General features: G+C 58.1%; 2 protein-coding genes across 7 annotated transcripts; one reads left to right on the plus strand and one right to left on the minus strand.

Annotated features, from left to right (window-relative positions):
* Positions 1 to 501: 501 nt before the first annotated feature.
* INPPL1 (inositol polyphosphate phosphatase like 1) lies at positions 502 to 14825 on the plus strand. Of its 6 annotated transcripts, none has more exons than XR_012423468.1 (29): positions 502 to 886; positions 1091 to 1261; positions 3994 to 4057; positions 4152 to 4302; positions 4531 to 4651; positions 4888 to 5028; positions 5263 to 5356; positions 5463 to 5552; positions 5723 to 5818; positions 5920 to 6070; positions 6161 to 6267; positions 6557 to 6659; positions 6754 to 6950; positions 7259 to 7376; positions 7996 to 8092; positions 8381 to 8519; positions 8630 to 8729; positions 8830 to 8918; positions 9196 to 9277; positions 9410 to 9584; positions 10012 to 10125; positions 10257 to 10345; positions 10835 to 10922; positions 11014 to 11169; positions 11398 to 11476; positions 11572 to 11712; positions 12850 to 13522; positions 13773 to 13906; positions 13994 to 14825. XR_012423468.1 is itself a non-coding variant. In XM_045371368.3 (29 exons), the coding sequence occupies exons 1-29, from the start codon at positions 705 to 707 to the stop codon at positions 14082 to 14084; spliced, it is 3948 nt and encodes a 1315-aa protein (XP_045227303.1). In that variant the 5' UTR covers positions 502 to 704; the 3' UTR covers positions 14085 to 14825. The 6 variants fall into 6 exon arrangements, 5 of the variants coding, with proteins under 5 accessions (XP_045227303.1, XP_015290934.1, XP_065384758.1 ...); XM_045371368.3 differs by having other exon boundaries at positions 9410 to 9499; XM_045371371.3 differs by having other exon boundaries at positions 675 to 886; positions 1171 to 1261; positions 9410 to 9499.
* PHOX2A (paired like homeobox 2A) lies at positions 14787 to 19769 on the minus strand. Its single transcript, XM_005578996.5, has 3 exons — positions 19381 to 19769; positions 16707 to 16894; positions 14787 to 15924 (listed from the first exon to the last, which is right to left on the minus strand). Exons 1-3 carry the CDS (start codon positions 19595 to 19597, stop codon positions 15475 to 15477), a joined length of 855 nt encoding a protein of 284 aa, XP_005579053.2. The 5' UTR covers positions 19598 to 19769; the 3' UTR covers positions 14787 to 15474.
* Positions 19770 to 22408: the final 2639 nt, after the last annotated feature.

Consider the following 22408-nt stretch of genomic DNA (forward strand, 5'->3'; position numbering starts at 1 on the left):
GAGGGGGCTGCATTTCGCGGGAGTTGGGGGCCCTGCCTGCCTGGGTGGAGGGAATGGGTGGGGGGGTCGTCCTGGATCCTTCGCAGGTTTGGGGAACTCGATGCAGCCAAGCTGTACGGGGGCCGAGAGGAAGAGCCATGGAGTGGAATCAGACCATTATGGGGTTTAGGGGTCATATCATTGGGAGAACTGAGAAGCGCTGAATTCTCCAGGAGGTGCCTGGATCCCGAAGTGTCGGGCCAGGACTGGGGGACTTGGATTTCGATGGGGGTTTGGGGACTAGATCTCCTCGGGTGAATGGTGGGGGCAGGATCACTGTGGGGTCGGGGAGGTCCCGGGCCCTGCGGGAAGGTGGGGGCACAGTCCCCGCAGGAGGAGCTGGGGGCAGGGGCGGCCCCGGCTGCGGGCCGAGCGGAGGGGGAGGGGGCGGCCGCCGGCTCTGCGCTCCGCTCCCGCCCCTCCCCCGCCGCCTCTGAACAAACTTTTCTTTCTCTTCAAGTTGAGGCCGGCGCTGCAGGCAGCGGCGGCTGCGCGGCGAACGAGGCGGCCTGCGCGGCGGAGTGCTGAGTCCCGATCCCCGGCTCTGTCCGGCCCACGGATCCTCAGGCCCGGGCCCCGGGCCCGGCCCCAGCCTCAGCCCCGAGCGTCTCGGGGCGGATGGCGCGGGGAGACGGGCGCGGGCGGTGCTGAGCCCTGCGCGGGCCATGGCCTCGGCCTGCGGGGCGCCGGGCCCGGGGGGCGCGCTGGGCAGCCAGGCCCCTTCCTGGTACCACCGCGACCTGAGCCGCGCGGCCGCGGAGGAGCTGCTGGCCCGGGCGGGCCGCGATGGCAGCTTCCTGGTCCGAGACAGCGAGAGCGTGGCGGGGGCCTTCGCGCTTTGCGTCCTGTGAGTGGGGCGGGGGCTCCTTGCGGGCTGGCGTGGACAGGGAGCGCGGGCACGGCGGGGTGTGGAGAGGGCCCGGCTCAGGGTGCGTGGGGCGGCGGGACGCCAGACCCGCCTCCACCCCCTAGAGTGGGAGCCTTGGCTTTCTCCTGGGTCTGAGGAGGAACGCAGGGGCACTTCCTGCCGTGTGTCTGGGGGCACTTTCAGGAGCCTTGAGGGCAGAGGATATGGGGTTCTGCGGCCCAGTGTGACTGTGATGGACGAAACATTCGGGCATTCCCCGGCAGACCCCTTCAGGCATCCTCCAGGTAGAAGTGAGCAGGGGAGAGGATGTGCATTCCACGTTGTGTGCAGTCCCGTTTGGATAGGGACTGAGTGGTGAGCAGGAGAGGGAGTCGGGGCAGAGGGACTGACGGGGTGTGTGGGGATGCCTGGCAGCTTCCTTAGGGCCCCTTTCTGTGCTTTGGGGTTCTGACTGGCCGTGTATGGCTGGTGGGGGCGGTGGTGGGTGGTGTAGAGAGGAAGGCTTGGGGAAGCAGAGGCTGAGGCTGTATGGGACCTTGCCATTATTTCTGAACCAATGAGTGAGTGAGCCCTGGCTCTGGGCTGGAGCCCTGGTTACCTGGCTGCCCTAGCCCTGAGCTATGAGTGCTGAGAGCAGAGCCATACTTCGTCCTTCTCTGAGTGGGCCAGGTCCTGTGGCTGTGCCTGTCAGCCGAGTGTGGTAGTGGTGCTGGAGTGAGTTAGCACTCCTGGTTTTGCAGCCTTCTACCTGCTTTGTACCTCCTGCCCTGCAGTTTGACATTGAGTTGGCTTCTGTGGGCCCAGTGAGTGGGAAACTGGGGGGGCTGCTTTATTTAGATCAGTTATTTAGATCTTTATTTAGATATTTCTTGGCCTTGTGAACCCCCTCCCAAACTCCTGTCTGGCTGTCCTGGCCATGGCCCGAGCAGGGCTCAGCAACGCCCGCGCCCGCTGCCCCACGCCATCCGCCCGGCTTACCCCTTTGTTCTCCTGACATCTTTGGTGGGGGGGCACATTAGCCTAGACCACGGGAGACTTTTTTTTTTTTTTTTTTTTGAGACAGAGTCTCGCTCTGTTGCCCAGGCTGGAGTGCAGTGGTGCGATCTCGGCTCACTGCAACCTCCACCTCCTGGATTCAAGTGATTCTTCTGCCTCTGCCTCGCGAGTAGCTGGGATTACGGGCGCTTGCCATCAAGCCCGGCTACTTTTTGTATTTTTAGTAGAGATGGGGTTTCACCATATTGGCCAGGCTGGTCTTGAACTCCTGACCTCAAGTGATCCACCTGCCCCGGCCTCTCAAAGTGCTAGGATTACAGGTGTGAGCCACCTCACCCAGCTGGGGAGACATTTTTAATTGTCACAACTGGGATGGTGCTATTGACATCTAGTGGGTAGAAGGCAGGGATACTGCTAAACATTCTACAGTGCACAAGAGAGTTCCCCACAACAATGAACTGTGCAATCCAAAATGTCAGTGGTATGGAGGTTGAAAAACTCTAGCCTAGTCAATTGACCCAACAAGGAAGGGGCCCTGTAAGTCTTAGCTTAGGCCTCAAGTCTGAGGCCCAGTAGGGGGAGACTAAGGAGGGACAGACTAGGCAGATGAATATCCCCGAGTCCTGCCTCCCAGCCCCCTCTAAGGCATACCCCCTAATTAGACTGGGGAGGGAGGCAGGTGCTGGGTCAGCTGTTGAGTGGGAGGGGGACAGCTGAGGCCTGTGTCTGGGTGAGGAACATTATTGTCCCAGGAGGGGTAGAATCCTGGCCCCATTGCCAGGGGAGGCTGTGAATGGGGTGAGGGGTCTGTCTGTGAGTGGGGGCTTCAGGTTTGCCAGCTGACTCTGGCTCCTCCCTGCATCTCAAGAGCCTGGGGATAAGGATCAGACGTGGACGATCAGACATGGGCAATATCTTAGATTTGCCAAATACACACATACTTGCTTACCTTTATACATTCCGGGTGTTCATGGATAACATGCAAGACACGTCCCTGCCCCAGCAGGCACAGGCAATCTGACCAGCAGGCTAGGATACTGGCCCTGGCTTTTGCCATGGTTTAAAACCCCAACTCCACCTTTTACTTACTCTGTGACCTTAGGCAAATGATTTTTCCTCTTTGAGCCTATTTCCTCAGCTGGAGAATGGGGATAATAATATCTGTTTGGAAATGTGAGAATTGAGTAAGATTGATAGGACACTGGGTACCCAGCGTGTCACAGATAGGATTCAGTTAATGGTATGCTATTGTAATAAACACAGATAGTGTTTATAATAGTCTACAAAGGAACACCCAGTGACAGACACTCACTCAGCATAAGCAGCTAGGAGAGCCCCTGAGGGGGCCACGGTACGGGGGTCCTCACCTCCCTCCTGCCAAATACCTAGGGTGATTCCTGGGTGACTCCTTGGGGGAGCATGCCCTGAGGTGTGGAGGCAGAGGATCTTCCATACCCCACTGATTGTGCACCTGGCTCAGCTGTCACCTGCTCAGCTGGGCTTCTGTCTGTCAGCACCCCTCTTGCCCCTCCTTGGCTTGGGGCTTCTAGAGGCCCGGGTTTCCCATGGGGGCCGTCTTTGGTGGGAAAGCCTAGGGTGATGTCCCCACACTCCTCGGCAAAAGTGCCCTAGACATACCCGACTCCAGCAGAGCCAGACAGCAGCATAAACACGGGAGGCACACACGCGTGTTAGCATGTTGCCCGTGTGTGCAAACAGAGGCTAACCAGGCTTCTGAAGATTCTTAGTTTGGCGGGGGGCCCAGACTGGTACCACAGCCCACAGGGGCTGTTTAGACAGCTGTGGAGGCCACAAAAGATCTCCCTGTTGCTTCCCGGGCCCTGCCCTGTGGTGAATGTGGAGTCTGTGTAGGTCTGGTGGGGAGAGGGGGGTGTTCTGGTCATTCCTGCCCAATAGGCAACACCAGGAGGGTGGAAGTGGACCGGCCCCATCATTAACCCTGTGAGGTGGTTTTAGGGAAACCAAGCAGAGGGGGTCGGTGTGCTGAGCCTGCTGGCAGGAGGAAGGGGTGCTTTGGGTCTTAGACCCCAGCCTGGGGGTGACAGATTCTGTCCCTGCCTTGGCATCAGGTATCAGAAGCATGTGCACACATATCGCATTCTGCCTGATGGAGAAGATTTCTTGGCTGTACAGGTAGGAGCTTGGGTCCCTGACCCCTGACCTTGATCCAGCCTAGGGCTTGGGGACCTGCTGGCTGACCCTTCCTCCCCCTCTTGCTGGCCCACAGACCTCGCAGGGTGTGCCTGTGCGCCGCTTCCAGACCCTGGGCGAGCTCATCGGCCTCTATGCCCAGCCCAACCAGGGCCTTGTGTGCGCCCTGCTTCTTCCTGTAGAGGGGGAGCGAGAGCCGGACCCGCCGGATGACCGGGATGCCTCAGGTACTTCCCAGTGTGCAGGTCCCCTCCCTGCCCCTGTCCCTTGGCTCTGCCTGCCTCTTCCCATCCCCCCTTCTCAACCCCACCTCTCCTGTAACCCCCTTTTCCTTGGCCATGATGCCGGGGCCCTTTATCCTTCTTTCCATGGAAGTCACTTTACAGCTGCATCGTGCCTCCTACTCCACTGAGTGTGGGAGGTCCAAACGGCTGCCCACTGACCCCTGCCTACAGATGGGGAGGATGAGAAGCCCCCGCTGCCACCACGCTCTGGCTCCACCAGCATTTCTGCCACCACTGGGCCCAGCAGTCCCCTGTCAGTCCCTGAGACTCCCACAACTCCAGCTGCTGAGAGGTGAGACCCCCATCCCATTCACTGAACAGGAGACCTTTTCTCCTCTGAGAACTATTTCCCTACCAAGGGTGGGGAGGCCTTCTAAGGCCCCACTAGGAACCCCTACCCCACCTCAGCCCAGAGGCAGATACCCCGATCAATCCTGGTTGCCACAGGTACTGTCTCCTCTAGGGATGGGGCAGAGGTGTGGGACAGGTCAGCAGGACCTCCACTGACTTCTTAACCCCTCCCCAAAGTGCTCCCAATGGACTGAGCACCGTCTCGCACGAGTACCTGAAAGGCAGCTACGGGCTGGACCTGGAGGCTGTGCGGGGTGGAGCCAGCCACCTGCCCCACCTCACTCGTACCCTCGCCACCTCATGCCGGAGGCTGCACAGGTATCTGGGACATCCAACCCCATGTATTACACCCTTACCTCTGACCTGTCCTCACCTGCTTCCTGGCTGTACAGGTGCCCTGATCTCTGACCCTGAACAGTGAACTAGCCATTGCCTCTTGACTTTCCTCACCAGTACCCTTTATCCTTGTGGTGAAGTGGAGGCTACACCCAGTGCCCCCTTCCCTATACTTAGGCTGGGGTGGGGGTTCTTTTGATCTGATGTCTCCTCTAGTGAGGTGGACAAAGTCCTGTCAGGCCTGGAGATCCTGTCCAAGGTGTTTGACCAGCAGAGCTCGCCCATGGTGACCCGCCTTTTGCAGCAGCAGGTAGGATTGTAGGGAGACCTCTGGGAGGTGGGTTCGTGTTCTGGAGCTGGGTGGGAGGCTCTGTGTAGGTGACTCATGTACAAGCCTGGTTCTTCCTCCCCGCCAGAACCTGCCACAGACAGGGGAGCAGGAACTAGAGAGCCTGGTGCTGAAGCTGTCAGTGCTAAAGGACTTCCTGTCAGGCATCCAGAAGAAGGTAGCATGACCTCTGACCCTTGACCCCCAATTCACTGGCCACTGTCATTGGCCTAGCACTGATCTCAAACCTGAGTCTGCAACTTAACATTGGCCCCAACGTCAGTTGTGCCCCTCCCTGCCCCAGCCTTCAGTGTGTCCCCTGGCCCCACCCTGCCCTGTTCCCTCCAGGCCCTAAAGGCCCTACAGGACATGAGCTCCACAGCACCCCCGGCTCCGCAGCCATCCACACGTAAGGCCAAGACCATCCCCGTGCAGGCCTTTGAGGTACATGGCAGTGGGGCCTCACAGGGCAAAGGGTGGTTGGAGGTGACCAAGGTGCTGCCTGCTCCAAGGTCTTGTTAGCAGCCTCCCCACCTGGCCTACAGGTGAAGCTAGATGTGACCCTGGGTGACCTGACTAAGATTGGGAAGTCGCAGAAGTTCACACTGAGCGTAGATGTGGAGGGTGGGCGGCTGGTGCTGCTGCGGAGACAGCGGGACTCCCAGGAGGACTGGACCACCTTCACGCACGACCGCAGTGAGCCAGGGCCAGACCTGGGAGGGGTGGGCAGGGTGGAGCCCCTGGCCCAGGGGCACAGGCCTGTGTGACCCGTCCTCCATGCCCTAGTCCGCCAGCTCATTAAGTCCCAGCGTGTCCAGAACAAGCTGGGTGTTGTGTTTGAGAAGGAGAAGGACCGGACTCAGCGCAAGGACTTCATCTTTGTCAGTGCCCGGGTGAGCAGCAGGCTGGGCCAGGCCACTGGGGACTGCGGGAGTCCCCCACATGGGTGCTTCCCATTGGATGGGAAGAGAGGGAACACATGATGTAGGCATGCCATCCCTCCTGGCAAGGGTGGGTCTGACAGCGTAGAGGGTGTTGAGAACGGGTGGTTGAGCAGTGGGTATACAGTGGAGAACCAGACAGACCCTCTCCTCATGGACATGAGCCAACTGGCAGGGTATCCCTCTGGAAGGGGGGCTTTCTGGATGCCTACCTGCCCCTGAGTGGCTGCTGTCCCCCCAGAAGCGGGAGGCCTTCTGCCAGCTGCTGCAGCTCATGAAGAACAAACACTCCAAGCAGGATGAGCCCGACATGATCTCCATCTTCATAGGCACCTGGAACATGGGTCAGGCCCGGGCTGGGGCTGGGGCGGGAGGGAGGGATGGCTCCAGAGCAGGTGCCTAACCCCTCCAGACCCAACTTACCCCCTTCACCTCCAGGAAGTGTACCACCTCCAAAAAATGTGACATCCTGGTTCACATCGAGGGGTCTGGGGAAGACCCTGGACGAGGTCACAGTGACCATACCCCATGACATCTATGTCTTTGGGACCCAGGAGAACTCAGTGGGTGACCGCGAGTGGCTGGACCTACTGCGCGGGGGCCTCAAGGAGCTTACGGATCTGGATTACCGCCCGGTGAGGGGGGGTCATCTTGTCCAGGCCCCTGTCCTCACACACCACCTCCAAACTATCCTACTTGACTTCATGGGCAACCCCGGGAGCACAGCTTCACTGGCTTTTTCTCTGATCCCTGAGCATATCCTTTGGGAGATCTGACCTGAGTCCTTCATGCCACAAGAGGAACCATTTATCTCCAGTCCCTCAGGAAGAGGGGTGGCAAGCCTTCCTATCCTGTGATGGACACAAAAGTCTATTTACAGTGCAGGGGGAAATGCAGGCAGTGGGTGCAGCAGGGCAGTGGTGACCATGCACTCTCTACCCAGATTGCCATGCAATCACTGTGGAATATCAAGGTGGCAGTGCTGGTCAAGCCAGAGCACGAGAACCGTATCAGCCACGTCAGTACGTCCAGTGTGAAGACTGGCATCGCCAATACCCTGGGTAAGCGGGGCTGGCAGGTGCCCAAGGGTGGCAGCGTCCCTCTGTCCATGGCTTCTGCTTCCTCTCAAGCCTAGTATTCCCCTTTTTTGGTGATCTTAGTTTTCCCATATTTAGGGTACTTTGAACTTTGAAAAGCATATTCATATTCCAAATCTCTCCCAGCACCACTGGGAAGGCAAGGCCAGGATAATTACCCCCGTTTCACAGATGATAAAACTCAAACCCAGAGTGGTTGAGTGACCTGCCCAAGGTCACATAGCAAGTAAGTGGTGGGGCCAGGCATTGTGCCCAGGTCTCCTGATTTTTAGTCTGGTGCTCTCCCAGGAGAGATTCTGCTCAGAATTTGCAGGGCCTTTCAGTTTCACCCTTGGGGTCCCCTGTGATCTCCAGGGGCTCTGCTCACACCTGCAGACAGACTCAGGCCATCCACACAGACCATGTGTGCCCAATGAGGACGCCCCCCCCAGGGAAGGTGTGGGTGTGTGCAGGGGCCTGCCCGTGTCACAGCGTCTGGTGGCTCAGTGGGAGGATCCTCTCACTGCAGCTTTGAGAGGCAGAAGGGAGACTTGGGAGCCCTCTGAGGGTGACCCAGGCCTTCCTCTCTTGCTTGTCCTAAAAGGGAACAAGGGGGCTGTGGGAGTCTCCTTCATGTTCAATGGCACCTCATTTGGCTTTGTGAATTGTCACCTTACCTCAGGAAATGAGAAGACGGCTCGGTGAGGGGCACCTTTCCCATGGTCTCTTTACACCCATCCTGTTCACCTGAGGCCTGTTCCCGCTCCCATATCCCAGCCCATGGCCCTCCCGCAGGCCTGTCTCCAGAGACCCCCTGCTCTCTTACCCCAGTTCAAGACCCTTCTGTTCCTGACCCTGACCTTGTCTCCAGGGGTCCGGATCTTTATCCCATCCCTGACTCCTGAGACTTCTTCCCTTTACGCCTATCCCTGACTTCTGGCTCTGACCCTGGGGATCTACCCCTCCCCACCCCACACCCCTCACCCTAGGAGGAACCAGAACTACTTGGACATCCTGCGGCTGCTCTCGCTGGGCGACCGGCAGCTCAGTGCCTTTGACATCTCTCTGCGTTTCACACACCTCTTCTGGTTTGGGGACCTCAACTACCGCCTGGACATGGATATCCAGGTGTGAGCAGGGCCCTGCCATGGCTGTAGGGAGACTAAGGGTCACATGGGCTATCACCCCTGGCTCTGGCTCAGGAGGAAAGTTTCCAGCCTTTGCATCCTGTACCCCAGGAGATCCTGAATTACATCAGCAGGAAGGAGTTTGAGCCCCTCCTCAGGGTGGACCAGCTCAACTTGGAGCGGGAGAAGCACAAGGTCTTCCTTCGATTCAGTGAGTGTGGGCCCAGCAGGTGGTGATCTGAGGGCTGGGAGGCTTGCAGTATCCCTGGGTATCAGGGCCCTGAACCCCACCTGTCCCCTGCTTTCCTCAGGTGAGGAGGAGATCTCCTTCCCACCCACCTACCGCTATGAGCGGGGTTCCCGGGACACATATGCCTGGCACAAGCAGAAGCCAACTGGGGTGAGCCAAGAAAATGGCATGGGCCTTGGGGGACCCCAGGCCTGCGATGAATCAAGAATTTGGGTCAAGGGTATGGGTCTCTGCAGCTTCCACTCCAGCCTTCATGGCCCCTCTGAGGCCTTTGGGTGATCCTGGGTATTGTGAGGATCCGAGAAGGGAGGTGGGTGCTGGGGCCCCTTGTAATAGAAGTGTGGGGACTTATCAGCTCTGGAGTGGGGTCCATGCCAAGCAGCCCCCTAGCTGTCAGCTCTAACCATGCTGCCATCCCCTGCCCCAGGTCCGGACCAATGTGCCCTCATGGTGTGACCGGATTCTGTGGAAATCCTACCCTGAAACTCACATCATCTGCAATTCTTATGGTCAGAGCCTCCCGGACAGAGTGATGGGAGATCTGGGGTGGTCACCATCTGGACTCTGCCCTAACCTTGGGAGGTGGGTGCAGAGGGTGGGAATATTCTCCCTGAGTCCCCATTCCTATCGCCTCTCCCCAGGTTGCACTGATGACATCGTCACCAGTGACCACTCCCCTGTGTTTGGGACATTTGAGGTTGGAGTTACCTCCCAGTTCATCTCCAAGAAAGGTGACTGTTCCAGATGTGCTTGTGGATGTGGCATAATCTGAGTGGGCACAGCTGGTGGCCTCGGGATGTACATAGGTTTGACTATGTAAGTGTGTGTGTGGGTGTGTGTACCAGTGAGTGCAGGAGTGCTTCTCAAGGTGTGATGTGTCAGGGTGTCTGTGTGCTGGGGCCATCACAAGAATTATGTGCCCATGCTTGTGTGTGTACATACGTGAGTGTACACGTATCTATGTGCCTGTGTCTGTCTGGGCCCACGTGTGTGTCCCTGAGTATGCCTGGACATGTGGCAATCCCGCAGGCATTCTGGTCCCCAGTATCCTCTTCAATGGGCATTTTATTCTTGGGTTGTCTCTTTGCTCTGGTCCAGGGTCTGGGCTCTGGAGTTTCCCTGTTGGTGGCCCTGCCTCCTTGCTCTGGACCCCTGATTTCATGTCCCAGGGCCCTGCTTCTCTGTCCCATTCCTCCTGTGATCCTCTCAGCCCTCCTGTTTGCTCTTCTCCCTTTCCCCTCAGGGCTCTCGAAGACTTCAGACCAGGCCTACATTGAGTTTGAGAGCATCGAGGCCATTGTGAAGACAGCCAGCCGCACCAAGTTCTTCATCGAGTTCTACTCTACCTGCCTGGAGGGTCAGAGGCGGGTCAGGGGCTGGGTGTGGGCCAAGGAGGATGGGAGGCCAGAGGGTGCAGTCAGCCCCCTACTTAGTGGGAAGGGAAGCTGAGAGGTGGTACTCAGTTGGGTGTCTCCCACCCCCACCCAGAATACAAGAAGAGCTTTGAGAATGATGCCCAAAGCAGTGACAACATCAACTTCCTCAAAGTGCAGTGGTCTTCACGCCAGCTGCCCACGGTGAGGCTGTGGGCAGGGCCCCTGCTTATGGGTGAGGGCACAGAGAGGAGTGCAGAAGAGTTTATTGAGGAGCCTGCCTGGGAGGGAGTGTGGGGCCAGCAGAGCGTGTGTGTTTGTGTGTGTGTGTGTGTGTGTGTGTGTGTGTATGGGCATGAGTGAGGATAAAGGCCTTTGCTTTATTCTGGGAGTGTGGAACCTTGTTGCAGTTTGTTCATTCATTCAGGAGATGCTTCTTGAGCTTTTGCTAAATGTCAGGTCCTGTGTTAGCTACTGAGAAAATTAATTAGTTACAGTGATGCTAAGTGCTGTAAAAGGCCTGTATAGGGCTGTGTCTTCTGCATTAAGGATTTGGCTCTTCTCTGAAGAGTTGAGTGTGAGTGAGCACAGATGACCTGAGGGTGAAGAATGAGTAGTGTCAGGAGCAGCATGTGGGAGGGGCAGGAGGAAGTGGCAGGGCTTTGTTCCTCACTGGGCCTCCCTGCTTCCCAGCTCAAACCAATTCTGGCTGATATCGAGTACCTGCAGGACCAGCACCTCCTGCTCACAGTCAAGTCCATGGATGGCTATGAATCCTATGGTGAGGAGTGAGGGGTGCTGAGGGGAACAGGAAGCCAGGCAGGGCCTAGATTGGCTTGGTAATTTGCTGGTTTGTCCCATCTGCCCCTCAGGGGAATGTGTGGTTGCACTCAAGTCCATGATTGGCAGCACGGCCCAACAGTTCCTGACCTTCCTGTCCCACCGTGGCGAGGAGACAGGCAATATCAGAGGCTCCATGAAGGTGCGGGTGCCCACGGAGCGCCTGGGCACCCGTGAGCGGCTCTACGGTGGGGACTTCAATGGGACATGAGATAGGGTGGTGTGAACAGATCTAGGAGGGCAGGACTGGGGTGTCGGGGGCATGTTGGAACCTCTGGGATACCTGGAGGTTCTGCGGCCACAGCTGGGAATTGTCTGCCCCAAGGCATAGCTGGGAAAGGGCTGGAAGGCCCCGTGGGTGTCTGTGGGATCCAGGACCCTAGGTCTCCTCTGAGTCTCCCTTCCTGCCCCCTCAGAATGGATCAGCATTGATAAGGATGAGGCAGGAGCAAAGAGCAAAGCCCCCTCTGTGTCCCGAGGGATCCAGGAGCCCAGGTGAGCTAGGGCTGTGTTGAATGTCATATGAAAGGGCACCTGGGGGCATCTGGTCAACCCCACTTCATCTCCTCTCTCCTGTGCATCCCTGGCAGGTCAGGGAGCCGCAAGCCAGCCTTCACAGAGGCCTCCTGCCCGCTCTCCAGGTTATTCGAAGAACCAGAGAAACCTCCACCAACTGGGAGGCCCCCAGCCCCACCCCGAGCAGCTCCCCGGGAGGAGCCCTTGACCCCCAGGTGAGAGAAGGAACCTGTCACTGCCCCTGCTTCCCCTGCCCACCTCTATCCATCACTATCCCCTGCAGGGTCTCAGGGCTGGACTGGGGATCGTCAGCTGCTTAGGTGCCCTGCTACCCTGTGGTTGAAGGTGCCACAGCCTTATGCCTGTGGCCACTCTGGCCAGCCAGGCCACCCTTAGGTGTGGCTCTGAGTCAAAGGGAGCAGTCAGCCTTTCCTCTCAATTCCGCCTTTAAAAATGGAATTTGAAATTGTTTTTAAGACAGCTCCCTCCATGTAAACAGACCTAGCTTGAGCCTTCTGTTTAGAGGAGGCACACGGCTCGGCCTGGGATTTCCCAGGGTACCTTCTTTGGAACTCTGTCCTGCAAGAGGCCCCACTTGAAATGGGTTTGTGGTCAAATGAGTTTGGGAAATGCTTTTTTCTAGATGCTTTTCTTAGACATTCCCAGTGCACATTGGTATTACCAAAAGCTCTGAGCATGTGGACAGGAAGGAAACCTCTTTTCAGCTCTGTTTAATATGGTTTCTCAAACTTAATGGGCCAGGAAACTTATTTTCCACATAGTAACTATTAACGTCCTGGGGAATTAGTGCTCTGTGTCACACTTTGGGAAAGTGAGGCTTGCTTTCTAATTATATCCAATGGTTGCTTAAACTTACATAAATTCCTAGGTACAGGTTGGTGCTTTTTTACTCATCTTCAGCTGTTGTCAGTCACCCGGGTTTTATCCCCAGGTTTGAATAAGACCCACCTGAATCTCTGAGAAAGATTCTGCAGTGGATTGACTGTGGGTGCCTCGAGAGGCTTTCCAAACCTGGCCTCTCATTGGAGGCTTTACTTGACCTGTCTTCTGGCACCTCTATTCTGAACCATTTAGCTTAGGTTTCACAGCCACAGATAAAGATATGAAAGATCTAAGAATCTTAGCAAGTGAGGCAAGGGTTATCCATTCAAAGGGTTATCCTCCCACTGACCTTTATAGATGAGGAAACTAAGGGCAGCTGATGTGCTCAAGGTCATGAGAAAGTCTAGGACCAGGGGCCTTTCTGACTCCTGTCTAGTTCTCCCTCCACTGCTCCCACTGCCTTAGACCTGGGTTCCTGGATCCTGGAGTCATTCTGCTTCTACACCCAGGTTGAAGCCAGAGGGAGCTCCTGAACCAGAAGGGGTGGCCGCCCCCCCACCCAAGAACAGCTTCAATAACCCTGCCTACTACGTCCTTGAAGGGGTCCCACACCAGCTGCTGCCCCCGGAGCCACCCTCGCCTGCCAGGGCCCCTGTCCCACCTGCCACGAAGAACAAAGTGGCCATTACAGTGCCTGCTCCACAGCTTGGGCGCCACAGGCCACCTCGTGTGGGAGAGGGGAGTTCTTCAGATGAAGAGTCTGGAGGCACGCTGCCCCCTCCAGACTTTCCACCTCCACCACTGCCGGACTCAGCCATCTTCCTGTCACCTAGCCTGGATCCTTTACCAGGGCCAGTGGTCCGGGGCCGTGGTGGGGGTGAGGCCCGTGGCCCGCCGCCTCCCAAGGCCCATCCAAGGCCCCCACTGCCCCCAGGCCCCTCACCAGCCAGCACTTTCCTGGGGGAAGTGGCCGGTGGGGATGACCGGTCCTGCTCGGTGCTGCAGATGGCCAAGACGCTGAGCGAGGTGGACTACGCCCCTGCTGGGCCCGCACGCTCAGCACTCCTCCCAGGCCCCCTGGAGCTGCAGCCACACCGGGGACTGTCCTCGGACTATGGCCGGCCCCTCAGCTTCCCTCCACCCCGCATCCGGGAGAGCATCCAGGAAGACCTGGCAGAGGAGGTGTGTGGAGCAGGGTGGCTGTCTTTGTGCCTGAGGAGTGTGCTTGCCCACAGACTGGTACCCTTTCACTCCACCATTCAGCTCTCATGGTGTCCCCGCTACCCTGAACCGAGCACTGGGAAGTTGGGAGACACATGAATCAGCCCAGCCTTTCCCTTCCTTTTCCCCAGAGCATGCAGCAGAATGTGACTGTCTGCAGGTGTTTCTATGGGGGACACTGAGCTCCCCCTGACATGCCCTGTTTTCTTAGGCTCCGTGCCCGCAGGGCGGGCGGGCCAGCGGGCTGGGCGAGGCAGGCATGGGTGCCTGGCTGCGGGCTATCGGCTTGGAGCGCTATGAGGAGGGCCTGGTGCATAATGGCTGGGACGACCTGGAGTTTCTCAGGTGGCGGAGGGGCTGGCCCCGGGGGCGGAGCTGGGGCCCTCAGGACCCCCTAGCCCATCTCACTTCCCAGGCCGTTTTACTCCACAGTGACATCACCGAGGAGGACTTGGAGGAGGCTGGGGTGCAGGACCCGGCTCACAAGCGCCTCCTTCTGGACACCCTGCAGCTCAGCAAGTGATAGCGGAGGCACCACGAAGCTGTGAACTCAGCGCCCCTCCCTGCTACCAAGGCCCAGCTATGGCCCCAGGGTTGAAAAGTTATGAGGGTCAGGGGAGTATGTCTCTGCCTATTTATTGGGGATCAGCATTCCCCGCTGCCCAATCATTTGCAATGCCCTAATTAGGGCATCCTGCCCTTCGCCTTTTAGGCTCAGGTCGGAAGGTCAGTTGCCATGGTTACCGAGGACCCTGGTTACTCTGGTGCTGTCCTTTTACTGGACTCCGCCTCCCAGCCCCAGGGGTACCTGTGGGGGCCCATTTGGGTACGTCTGGGCCCCCACTTTCACCAGTGTTTCTGCAGCCTTCCACCGGGCCTGAACCACAGGGGAGGCGCTTCGCTAAGACCTCCCCACCCCCGCTGGGGGTGGGGGCGGGTGTCCCTCCGGAAATGAAGGAAGAGCCCGAGGACCGGGCTGGGGTTTATTTAAACTGTTCTGTGTGGGTTGGGGAGGGAGGGCACCTTAATATTATTGGGGTTAGTTGGGGTGGGGCAGGATCTCAGCCATAAAGTGCCAGTTTGCTTAGTTCTGTCTACTTGTCCGTGCTGCCCTGCGCTGCGGATGCATGGCGGCGGGCTTGGGGAGGGAGGTTCCTCGCAGGTCTCAGCCTGGGACAAGGTCTTACAGGCAGTCTCCTGGGCAGTCGGAAGGGTTGCGGCGTGATGTCTTCAATAAATTAAGTTTTATTTGGATTGAGTAAAACTTCAATAAATTACAAGTTTTTCAAAGAAAAAGGACAACCAAAAAATTTAGGGAAAGGAAATACCTCTGTCCCATTCCCTGGGCAGCCCCTCCACTCCTCCAACAGGTCCACCCTCTGTGCCAGACGGGCTAGGGAAGAGAGGAGACACGTGAGGGGCGAATTGGCAGTGGCCACTGATTATCCCGCAACCACCAGCCTCTGTATGGGTGGGGTTAAGGCGGGTGGGCCCGAGGGGTGGGGCAGCAGACTTTCCTGGTCACCAACGTAAGGGGTGACCCAGCCACTGCAGAGCCAGGGAAGGGGCCTGTGCCGCTCCTCCTTGAGGACCTTCACTTTGAGGGCACTGTGTTACGGGCAGGCCTCATGTGGTACCGCATCCAAAGAAGGCCAAGCTAGAAGGGGCTCCGGGGTTCTCCTGGAGGGGGTCCCGGTGAAAAGAATTCCGCTCTGCTGGTAGAGGGTGGGTGAGGACGAGAGTGGCCCTGACTTGGTCTCCAAAGTTAGGGAGGACACACCCAGGGGTGAGACAGTAGGGAGTGGAGACGGATGGGGACTTCCAGGTGGGTGGCCAGGATGGGAGGGACTGTCAGGTCCTGGAGGGGCAGGGACGTCTCTGGGGGCAGGCTCGGAGCCTCCAGAGGCTGGCAGCTAGAACAGATTGGTCTTCAGGGCGGGGCCGGGCTTCCGGTGAAAGGAGGACAGAACCCCGGAGAAGGGCCCGGGGCCGGACTCTGCCGGCTGCCAAGCCTTAAGCAGTTCGGCCGCGCCTGCGCCGGGCCCGCCGCCCCCACCGCCCGCCACACCTGCCCACAGTGCGCCCTTGAGCGGCTGTGGCCCTGGCCCGGGTCCCGGCCCGGAGCCCAGTGCGACGGGCAGTGGGCTGGGGCTCAGGCGTGGGCTGGCCAGGCCGGGCGCAGGCGGCGGCGGCAGCGATGCAGTGCTATCCGGCGTGGGGCTGCATGTGGACTCCTTGGAGTCGTCGTCCTCTGAGGAGCAGCGCACCTCGCCCTTTTTGGCGCCCGACGCGCCCGCCGCCCCTTTGGCACTGGCCGCGCGCTCCTGTTTGCGGAACTTGGCCCGGCGGTTCTGGAACCAGACCTGCGGGCACAGGGGCCAGTCAGCCTGGACGAGGGTCGGAGAACGCACGGGGTCAGCCCGCGGTCGCAAGGCCCGAGTGAGATCCTGGTTCGGAGAGAACCGGGCCCGGGTTCTTACTAGTTGGAGGGGCCTTCGGCCCTCCTGCACTCAGCCCGCTGCCCTCTGCGCGCTCCACTGGCCCCTGCCTCCAGATCCCTGGGTTCTTGCCCTTGGGATCCACTCACCCGCTGACTCCGCTGCCTCCCAGCACTCTTGGTCTCCTGGAGGGGACCCTGCCTCCGTTCTCCTCACCCTAAGTTCTTCCCCCAATTCCTTCTTTTAGGAAGCTCTGGGACTTCCCTCCTGGAGCGTTCCAGGGCCGTGGAGAGCAGTTTAGGGCACCAGGAAAACCTTTTGTCTAGGGCGTCCAGTCAAGGTGGGCCAAATGAACATCTGTACACGGAGTTGTACAAATAGACAACAGTCTGCTCTAGCCCGGCTCTCTTCAGTCCTGTGCCTGCCACAAACTCAGCCTCCCGGGCTCCGGGTTTTCAAAGCTGCAGCGCCGGGATAGGGAACCCCAGGGGTGCTGACTGGCCTCCCTCCACTCCTCAGCTCGGCCCTGAGGTCGCCTGGGTCTCTCCCTCTACCCCCTCGGACTCCCTCCTGGCTTCTCAAGCATCTCTAGGAACGTTCTGCCCTAGGAGGGAGACAGAGCGGAGGTGGCCTGAAGCTACCTTGGGAGATCGGGTCTCCTCCTTCCATGGGCACACACTCTCGTACACACACGTGCATATACGCACCTGCACGCGAGCCTCAGTGAGGTCGATCTTGAGAGCCAGCTCCTCACGCGTGTAAATGTCGGGGTAGTGGGTCTCAGCGAAGACGCGCTCCAGCTCCTTGAGCTGTGCGCTGGTGAATGTGGTGCGGATGCGCCGCTGCTTGCGCTTCTCGTGCAGGCCGGATGGCTCTGGGAAGAACTTGTAGGGCACTGCGGGTGTGTGCAGGGCGGGTGGGGGAGCAACAAGGATAGGGGAGAAGCAGAGTTCAACCCGTTGTTTCCAGCTCCGAGGGAATCACACGCTTCCCCCGTCCCTGGCCTGGTCCCTCCTCTTGGTCCCAACAGCCTGTTCACCCTATCACTCAGTGGAGCCCGCGGGATAAAGGCGGATGGAGATCAGGGAGACCCGAGCCCCAAGAGCGGCCAAGGGGAAAGCATAATCCAATACTCCAGCCAAGACACCCCCTCCCCCACCCCACCCCCGTCAACGCCCTCCTCCCAAGCCCTGTTCCCTCCACCTCCCCTTGCACCCCCATTCAACCCCTGCCTCTGGCCCTCCCCTCCTGTCTCTCAGCCCGTCTGCTCCCTCTGTTTACCCTGGCCCTGGATGTCTGTCAAGTCTCATCAGCATTGCCAGGCTTCCCACTAAACAGTTCTGGGCCAAGGCTCTGCAACAGAGAACCTCCCACCGGCTCTCCTTTCAGCCCTACCACCAGCCATCCCACTGGCTTTCAGCTGTATACACATTTGGCTCCCTCCACCCATCAACCTCCCCCCTTCCCAAGCCTCATTTCTTCAATCCTGCCCCACTCCCCTGGCCCTCATTCTCCCCTAGATGTCCCCCTCTCCTCTTCCTCATCTTCCTCCATTTGAATCTCTCTTCAACTTTGCACTTCTGGGCCATTCTTCTCTTTGTGCCCATTGAGAAGACTTCCTCCATCTTCTCTTTGCCCTTCTTCTTCTTCCCCAGGGACCTTCTCCATGTCCCATCTCCTCCAAAGCCAACACTGCCCCCTAACTCTCTTCCTATACCCATCCCAGTCTCCACTGCCCCATAGGTAGTGTTTCTGACAGTACCTCCCTTCCCTGTCTCTAACCCTGGTTTAAGTCTTCATATTCACCAGAGGTCTCCAACCTCCATCTTTGCCCCATCTCTCCAGGCCTCCATCTCCCCTGATTCTTGTCTCCAGCACCCCATTTGTATTCCCATCTTCCTCATCTCTATTTCTAATCTTCCTTGGTCCCCATCGCCTGATTGTTATCTCTATCTCCCCAACCCTGAGTCCCCATTTCTCCTAGGATTTCCAGTGCTTCCACCTCTGCTCCCATCTCTCTGTACCTTATCCCCATCTCTCTGGTCTCAAAACCCTGTATCTCTGGAGCCTGTCTCCCCTCTTCCCAATCCCTACCCTCATCTGGCTCAGGGTACCCAATCTCCCCACCCTGGTTCTCATTTCTCCAAATCCAGGTTCTCATTTCTCGTATCTCTCCCCCAGCTCCCAGTCTAAGGGGCCCAGTCTTTTTTTTTTTTTTTTCCTTTTTTTTTTTTGAGATGGAGTCTCGTTCTGTCTCCCAGGCTGGAGTGCAATGGCATGGTCTCAGCTCACTGCAACCTCTGCCTCCCAGGTTCAAGCGATTCTCCTGCCTCAGCCTCCCAAGTAGCTGGGATTACAGGCGTGGGTCACCATGCTCGGCTAATTTTTTTTTTTGTATTTTTACTAGAGATGGGGTTTCACCATGTTGGTTAGGCTGGTCTTGAACTCCTGATCTCAAGTGATCCACCCCCCTTGGCCTCCCAAAATGCTGGGATTACAGGCGTGAGCCACTGTGCCTGGCCCTTAGGCCCCAGTCTTCTACTTGGGTCCCCAGTGGTCTTCCCAGGAGGGAAGGAGATAAAATTCCATGAGGCAGGCTGGGACTGTAATCAGAGGGATGAGATGACTGAGAAGCTCAGTGAGGTTGAGGGTTTGGACAGGGACTTGGATCAAAAGGCTTGGGGATGCAGGAGCTGCTTCCATGTTCTACAGGACTCTAGCTGGGAGAGTCTGTGGGGGAGTGGGGAAATACAAGTGGCTTAAAAACCCGGGCCCCTTTATTGCGGGCTACGGGATCTGGTTTTGGTGGCTACAGAAGGGTTCCGGCCCAGGCAGCATGGGTCCAAGACAGGGCAGGAAGGGCCTGATGGCCACGGGGGGCTCTAGGAAGCTTCCCGTCTGGGCAGCTCAGCTGCCTGCAGAGGTCCTTGCTGGGGGTCATGCATCTTGTGGGGCAGGGGTGACGGCGTGGGGTCATAAGTGGTGACAGGGCTGAGCTGGGAGCCTTTTTCAAAGATCCAGGGCTTGTAGAGGTTTAGTGGTCAGTCTCTGCAGGTGGTGAGGGGAAGGTTTAGCGGTCAGTCTTTGCAGGTGGTGAGGGGAAGGCCTGGTAAGGGGCCCAGAGCGGGATGGGGATCCATTTCCTTGACCTGAAGGGCACGAGACAGAGATTTGGCAACGAGAAAAAGGAACAGGAGAGATGAGAGGGTGAGGCTCATTCCTGCGGAGAACCTCTCGTATTCTGGGGGTCTCTCGGGGCATTAGAGGGTCTGGCCAAGGCAGGAATGGGGGCGGCTGAGGGAGTCAGTCGCATTCACTTGGCGAGCGGGCCCGGGGATTCTGCAGGAATTGGAGGGAGGGTTGGGCCGGGGCTGCGCTCACCTGCCGAGTAGGGCGCGGGCTGGTGGTCGCGTAGGGCGCCAAGCGCGCAGTTGGAGGAGCCGAGCGCGGGGCAGGGCGGCCCTGCCGCGGGGAAGGCGGGCCGCAAGGGGCTGTATTGGAAGCCGCCGGGCTGGCTGCAGGCGCCAAAGTCGCCGTAGGCGGACGCCTCCATGGCCGCCACGCACGAGTCGTACGAATTGAGGTAGGAGTAGTCCATCGGCCCGGGGGGCGGGGGCGGGGGCCGGGCCAGGCCGGGTTGGGGTCTGGGTCCGGGTCGAGGTCGGAAGGGAGGTTCGAGCGCCAGGCTCCGAGGACCCGAGGCCAGCTCTGAGCGCCCGAGAGCCCGCCCGCCCCGTCGCGGCCGCACTCAGCCCGGGTGCTACGCAAGTGCAGCCGGCCCGGCCCGCGCGCCTTTTAACGCGCAGGACCCCGCGGAGGGGGGCGAGGCGGGGCTAGCTCCGGCGGGGCGGGGCCTGGGACGCACAGACCCCGCCCCCAGCCGCCCCGACCCCCACCCCGAAGGGTCCCAGCCGCCCTCTTAGGGCTCTAGAGGTGTGGAGCTGGGATGCGCGGGACCCTATCCCAGGAGTGCCTATCCTGCCCCAATCCGGACCAGATCTTCGGTCTCTGCACAGCGTCCGAGGCCAGAGGGTACTGGCCCTTTTCCCGGGCCTCCCCACCTGCGGCCCCGCGGAAGGGCGGGGATGCAGGCCTGGCGGCGCTCGTGTGAAGAAGTTAATTCAATTCGTTCTGATAACCGAGTTATTCCGATCTGGCCCCTCAGCCCCGCCCCCAGCGAGGTCCCATCCCGGTGGAGACTGCGGAGGCGGCCCAGGAAGGGGGATGGAGACCGGGACGAGACGGAGCCTGGGATGGGGACAGGGAGGGGACGTGGGTAGACAGAGGAAACAGAGACCGGGAGAAAAAGGGGCAGAAACAGTGATGGAGACAGGGACAAGAGATACAGGTAAACAGAGGGAGACAAGAACGGAACATACACAGCGAAAGACGGGATGGAGCGGGGACAGGGCAGAGACAGGAGATGAGGGTAAGACAGAGACAGGAGGAGACAGGGACAGAGGGGGACGAGAAAGAGAGTGAGGTAGGCATGGAGACAGAAGGGGTCAGGATGAGACATGGACGGCAACCAGGACTGCGGTGGAGAGCAGGGGAGGGATGAGACAAAACAGAGGCAGGAATCGTGAGACAGACACATATGCCCAGGGACAGTCTCAGAGAGACAGGGCCAGGGACAGCCATAAGCGCGAGAGCAGGGGCTGAGGGCGGAGAGAAAACGCCTCCGGGGAGCTTAGACACGAGGGCTGGAACGCAGAGGGGGCCCAGGGATGGTGCTGGAGGCTCTGGGGGGCTGCGGGGAGGGAGGGTCGTGGGAGCCAGGTCCTTCTACCCTGACTTGTCCCGAGGCCCACACGACCCTGCACCTTCAGGGCCCGCCTGCCTCTCCCTCCCCTAGTTCCCTCAGCTCCATCTGCGGTATGCGACCCTCTCCTGTGACCTTGGGCTCAGGATGTGATGGATGTCAGGAAGGGAGCGTACCCCGTGACCTCTTTATTGTTCTTCAGTCTCTTACCTCTGTTCTCCACGGCCCCCCCTTTTTTTCTCCAGGGAAACCACCTAGACTCAGTCTGCACCTGGCCCCGACATCCCTACACAGATTCAGTCACCAGCTCTCCCATGCTGTGGGACAGCGGGACACGTTCAGAATCCTTACCGTTGGGGAGCTCGTCCACTCAACCCCCAGCCTCCTCCACCGATCTTGGCAGGTCCTGTAGATGGGGAGTCTGAGACCCATGGAGAAGCCGCGGGAAGGGTGTGTCTTTGGTTCCAGCTGAAGTCCTTGGGGGTTGGTATAAGGACTCCTGGAATTCTCCCCAAGTTTGTCAGGTCAGAGAGGAGTGCATCTTTCCTCAGGTAATCCCTCCCCCATCATCCCTTCTGGGCTTCGCAGGAGGCCTCTCCATCCCCAATCTCTGGAACCACTCCATGCCAGGGGATTTCTTCGAGGTTTCTCAGATTACCTCCTTTCAAATGTTTTTATTGTGACAAAATACACATAACATAAAATTTACCATCTTAGCCACTTTAAGCTATAGTTCTGTGGTAGTAAATACATTCATATTTATGTATTAATACATCCATCTCCATAACTCTTCGAATCTTGTAAAATCAAAACTCTGTACCCGTTAAACAATACCTTCCATTTCCCCATCCTTCCTGCAAACCGCCATTCCTCTTTCTGTCTCTATGATTTTGTGGTTTTTTTTTTCAGAGTCTTTCACTCTGTCACTCAGGCTGGAGTGCAGCAGCGAGATCATGGTGCAGTCTTGCCTTCCTTGGCTCAAGCGATCCTCCCGCCTCAGCTTCCTGAGTAGCTGGGACTACACGTGCACACCACCATGCCTAGTTAATTTTTAAATCTTTTGTAGAGTTGGAGGTCTCACTATGTTGCCCAGGCTGGTTTCTGTTATTTTGACTAGGGACCTCGTATAAGTGGAATCACACAGTATTTGTCTGTTTACTTATTTATTTTTGAGATAGTCTTACTCTGTCACCAGGGCTGCAGTGCAGAGGTGGGATCACAGCTCACTGCTGCCTTGACCTTCTGGGCTCAAGCGATTCTTCCGCCTCAGCCTCCCGGAGTATTGAGATTGCAGGAGTGAGCCTCCACACCCAGCCCAGTATTTGTCTTTTTGACTTATACTCCTTTTATATACCCCCTTTCCTTATCCGTCCATCCATGGACATTTGGGTTGCTTCCACATTTTAGCTGTTGTGAATAATGCTGCTGTGAACATGGGTGTACACATATCTGCTTAAGATGTTTGTATCTGCTTTCAAATCTTTTCAATATATACCCAGAGGTGGAATTGCTGGATCAAACAGTAATTCTCTTTTTGTTTTTCAAGGAACTGCCACAATGTTTTCCACAGAGGCTTTTCCATTTTCCATTCTCACCAGCAATGCACCAGTATTCTGATTTTGACACATCCTTGCCAACACTTGTTAA

Source organism: Macaca fascicularis, chromosome 14 (genome assembly GCF_037993035.2).
Source record: "Macaca fascicularis isolate 582-1 chromosome 14, T2T-MFA8v1.1".
Taxonomy (NCBI): domain Eukaryota; kingdom Metazoa; phylum Chordata; class Mammalia; order Primates; family Cercopithecidae; genus Macaca; species Macaca fascicularis.

What these genes read in the sequence shown, in the direction of transcription:
- INPPL1 (XM_045371368.3), top strand. Translation starts at nt 705, where the DNA reads ATGGCCTCGGCCTGCGGGGCGCCGGGCCCGGGGGGCGCGCTGGGCAGC. An exon ending in GCCTTCGCGCTTTGCGTCCT is followed by an intron (nt 887 to 1,090) that starts GTGAGTGGGGCG and finishes GGGCACTTTCAG; the next exon opens with GAGCCTTGAGGGCAGAGGAT. An exon ending in GGATGACCGGGATGCCTCAG is followed by an intron (nt 4,303 to 4,530) that starts GTACTTCCCAGT and finishes CCCTGCCTACAG; the next exon opens with ATGGGGAGGATGAGAAGCCC.
- PHOX2A (XM_005578996.5), bottom strand. Translation starts at nt 19,597, where the DNA reads ATGGACTACTCCTACCTCAATTCGTACGACTCGTGCGTGGCGGCCATG. An exon ending in GCCCGCGCCCTACTCGGCAG is followed by an intron (nt 16,895 to 19,380) that starts GTGAGCGCAGCC and finishes ACACACCCGCAG; the next exon opens with TGCCCTACAAGTTCTTCCCA. An exon ending in TCACTGAGGCTCGCGTGCAG is followed by an intron (nt 15,925 to 16,706) that starts GTGCGTATATGC and finishes CTGTGCCCGCAG; the next exon opens with GTCTGGTTCCAGAACCGCCG.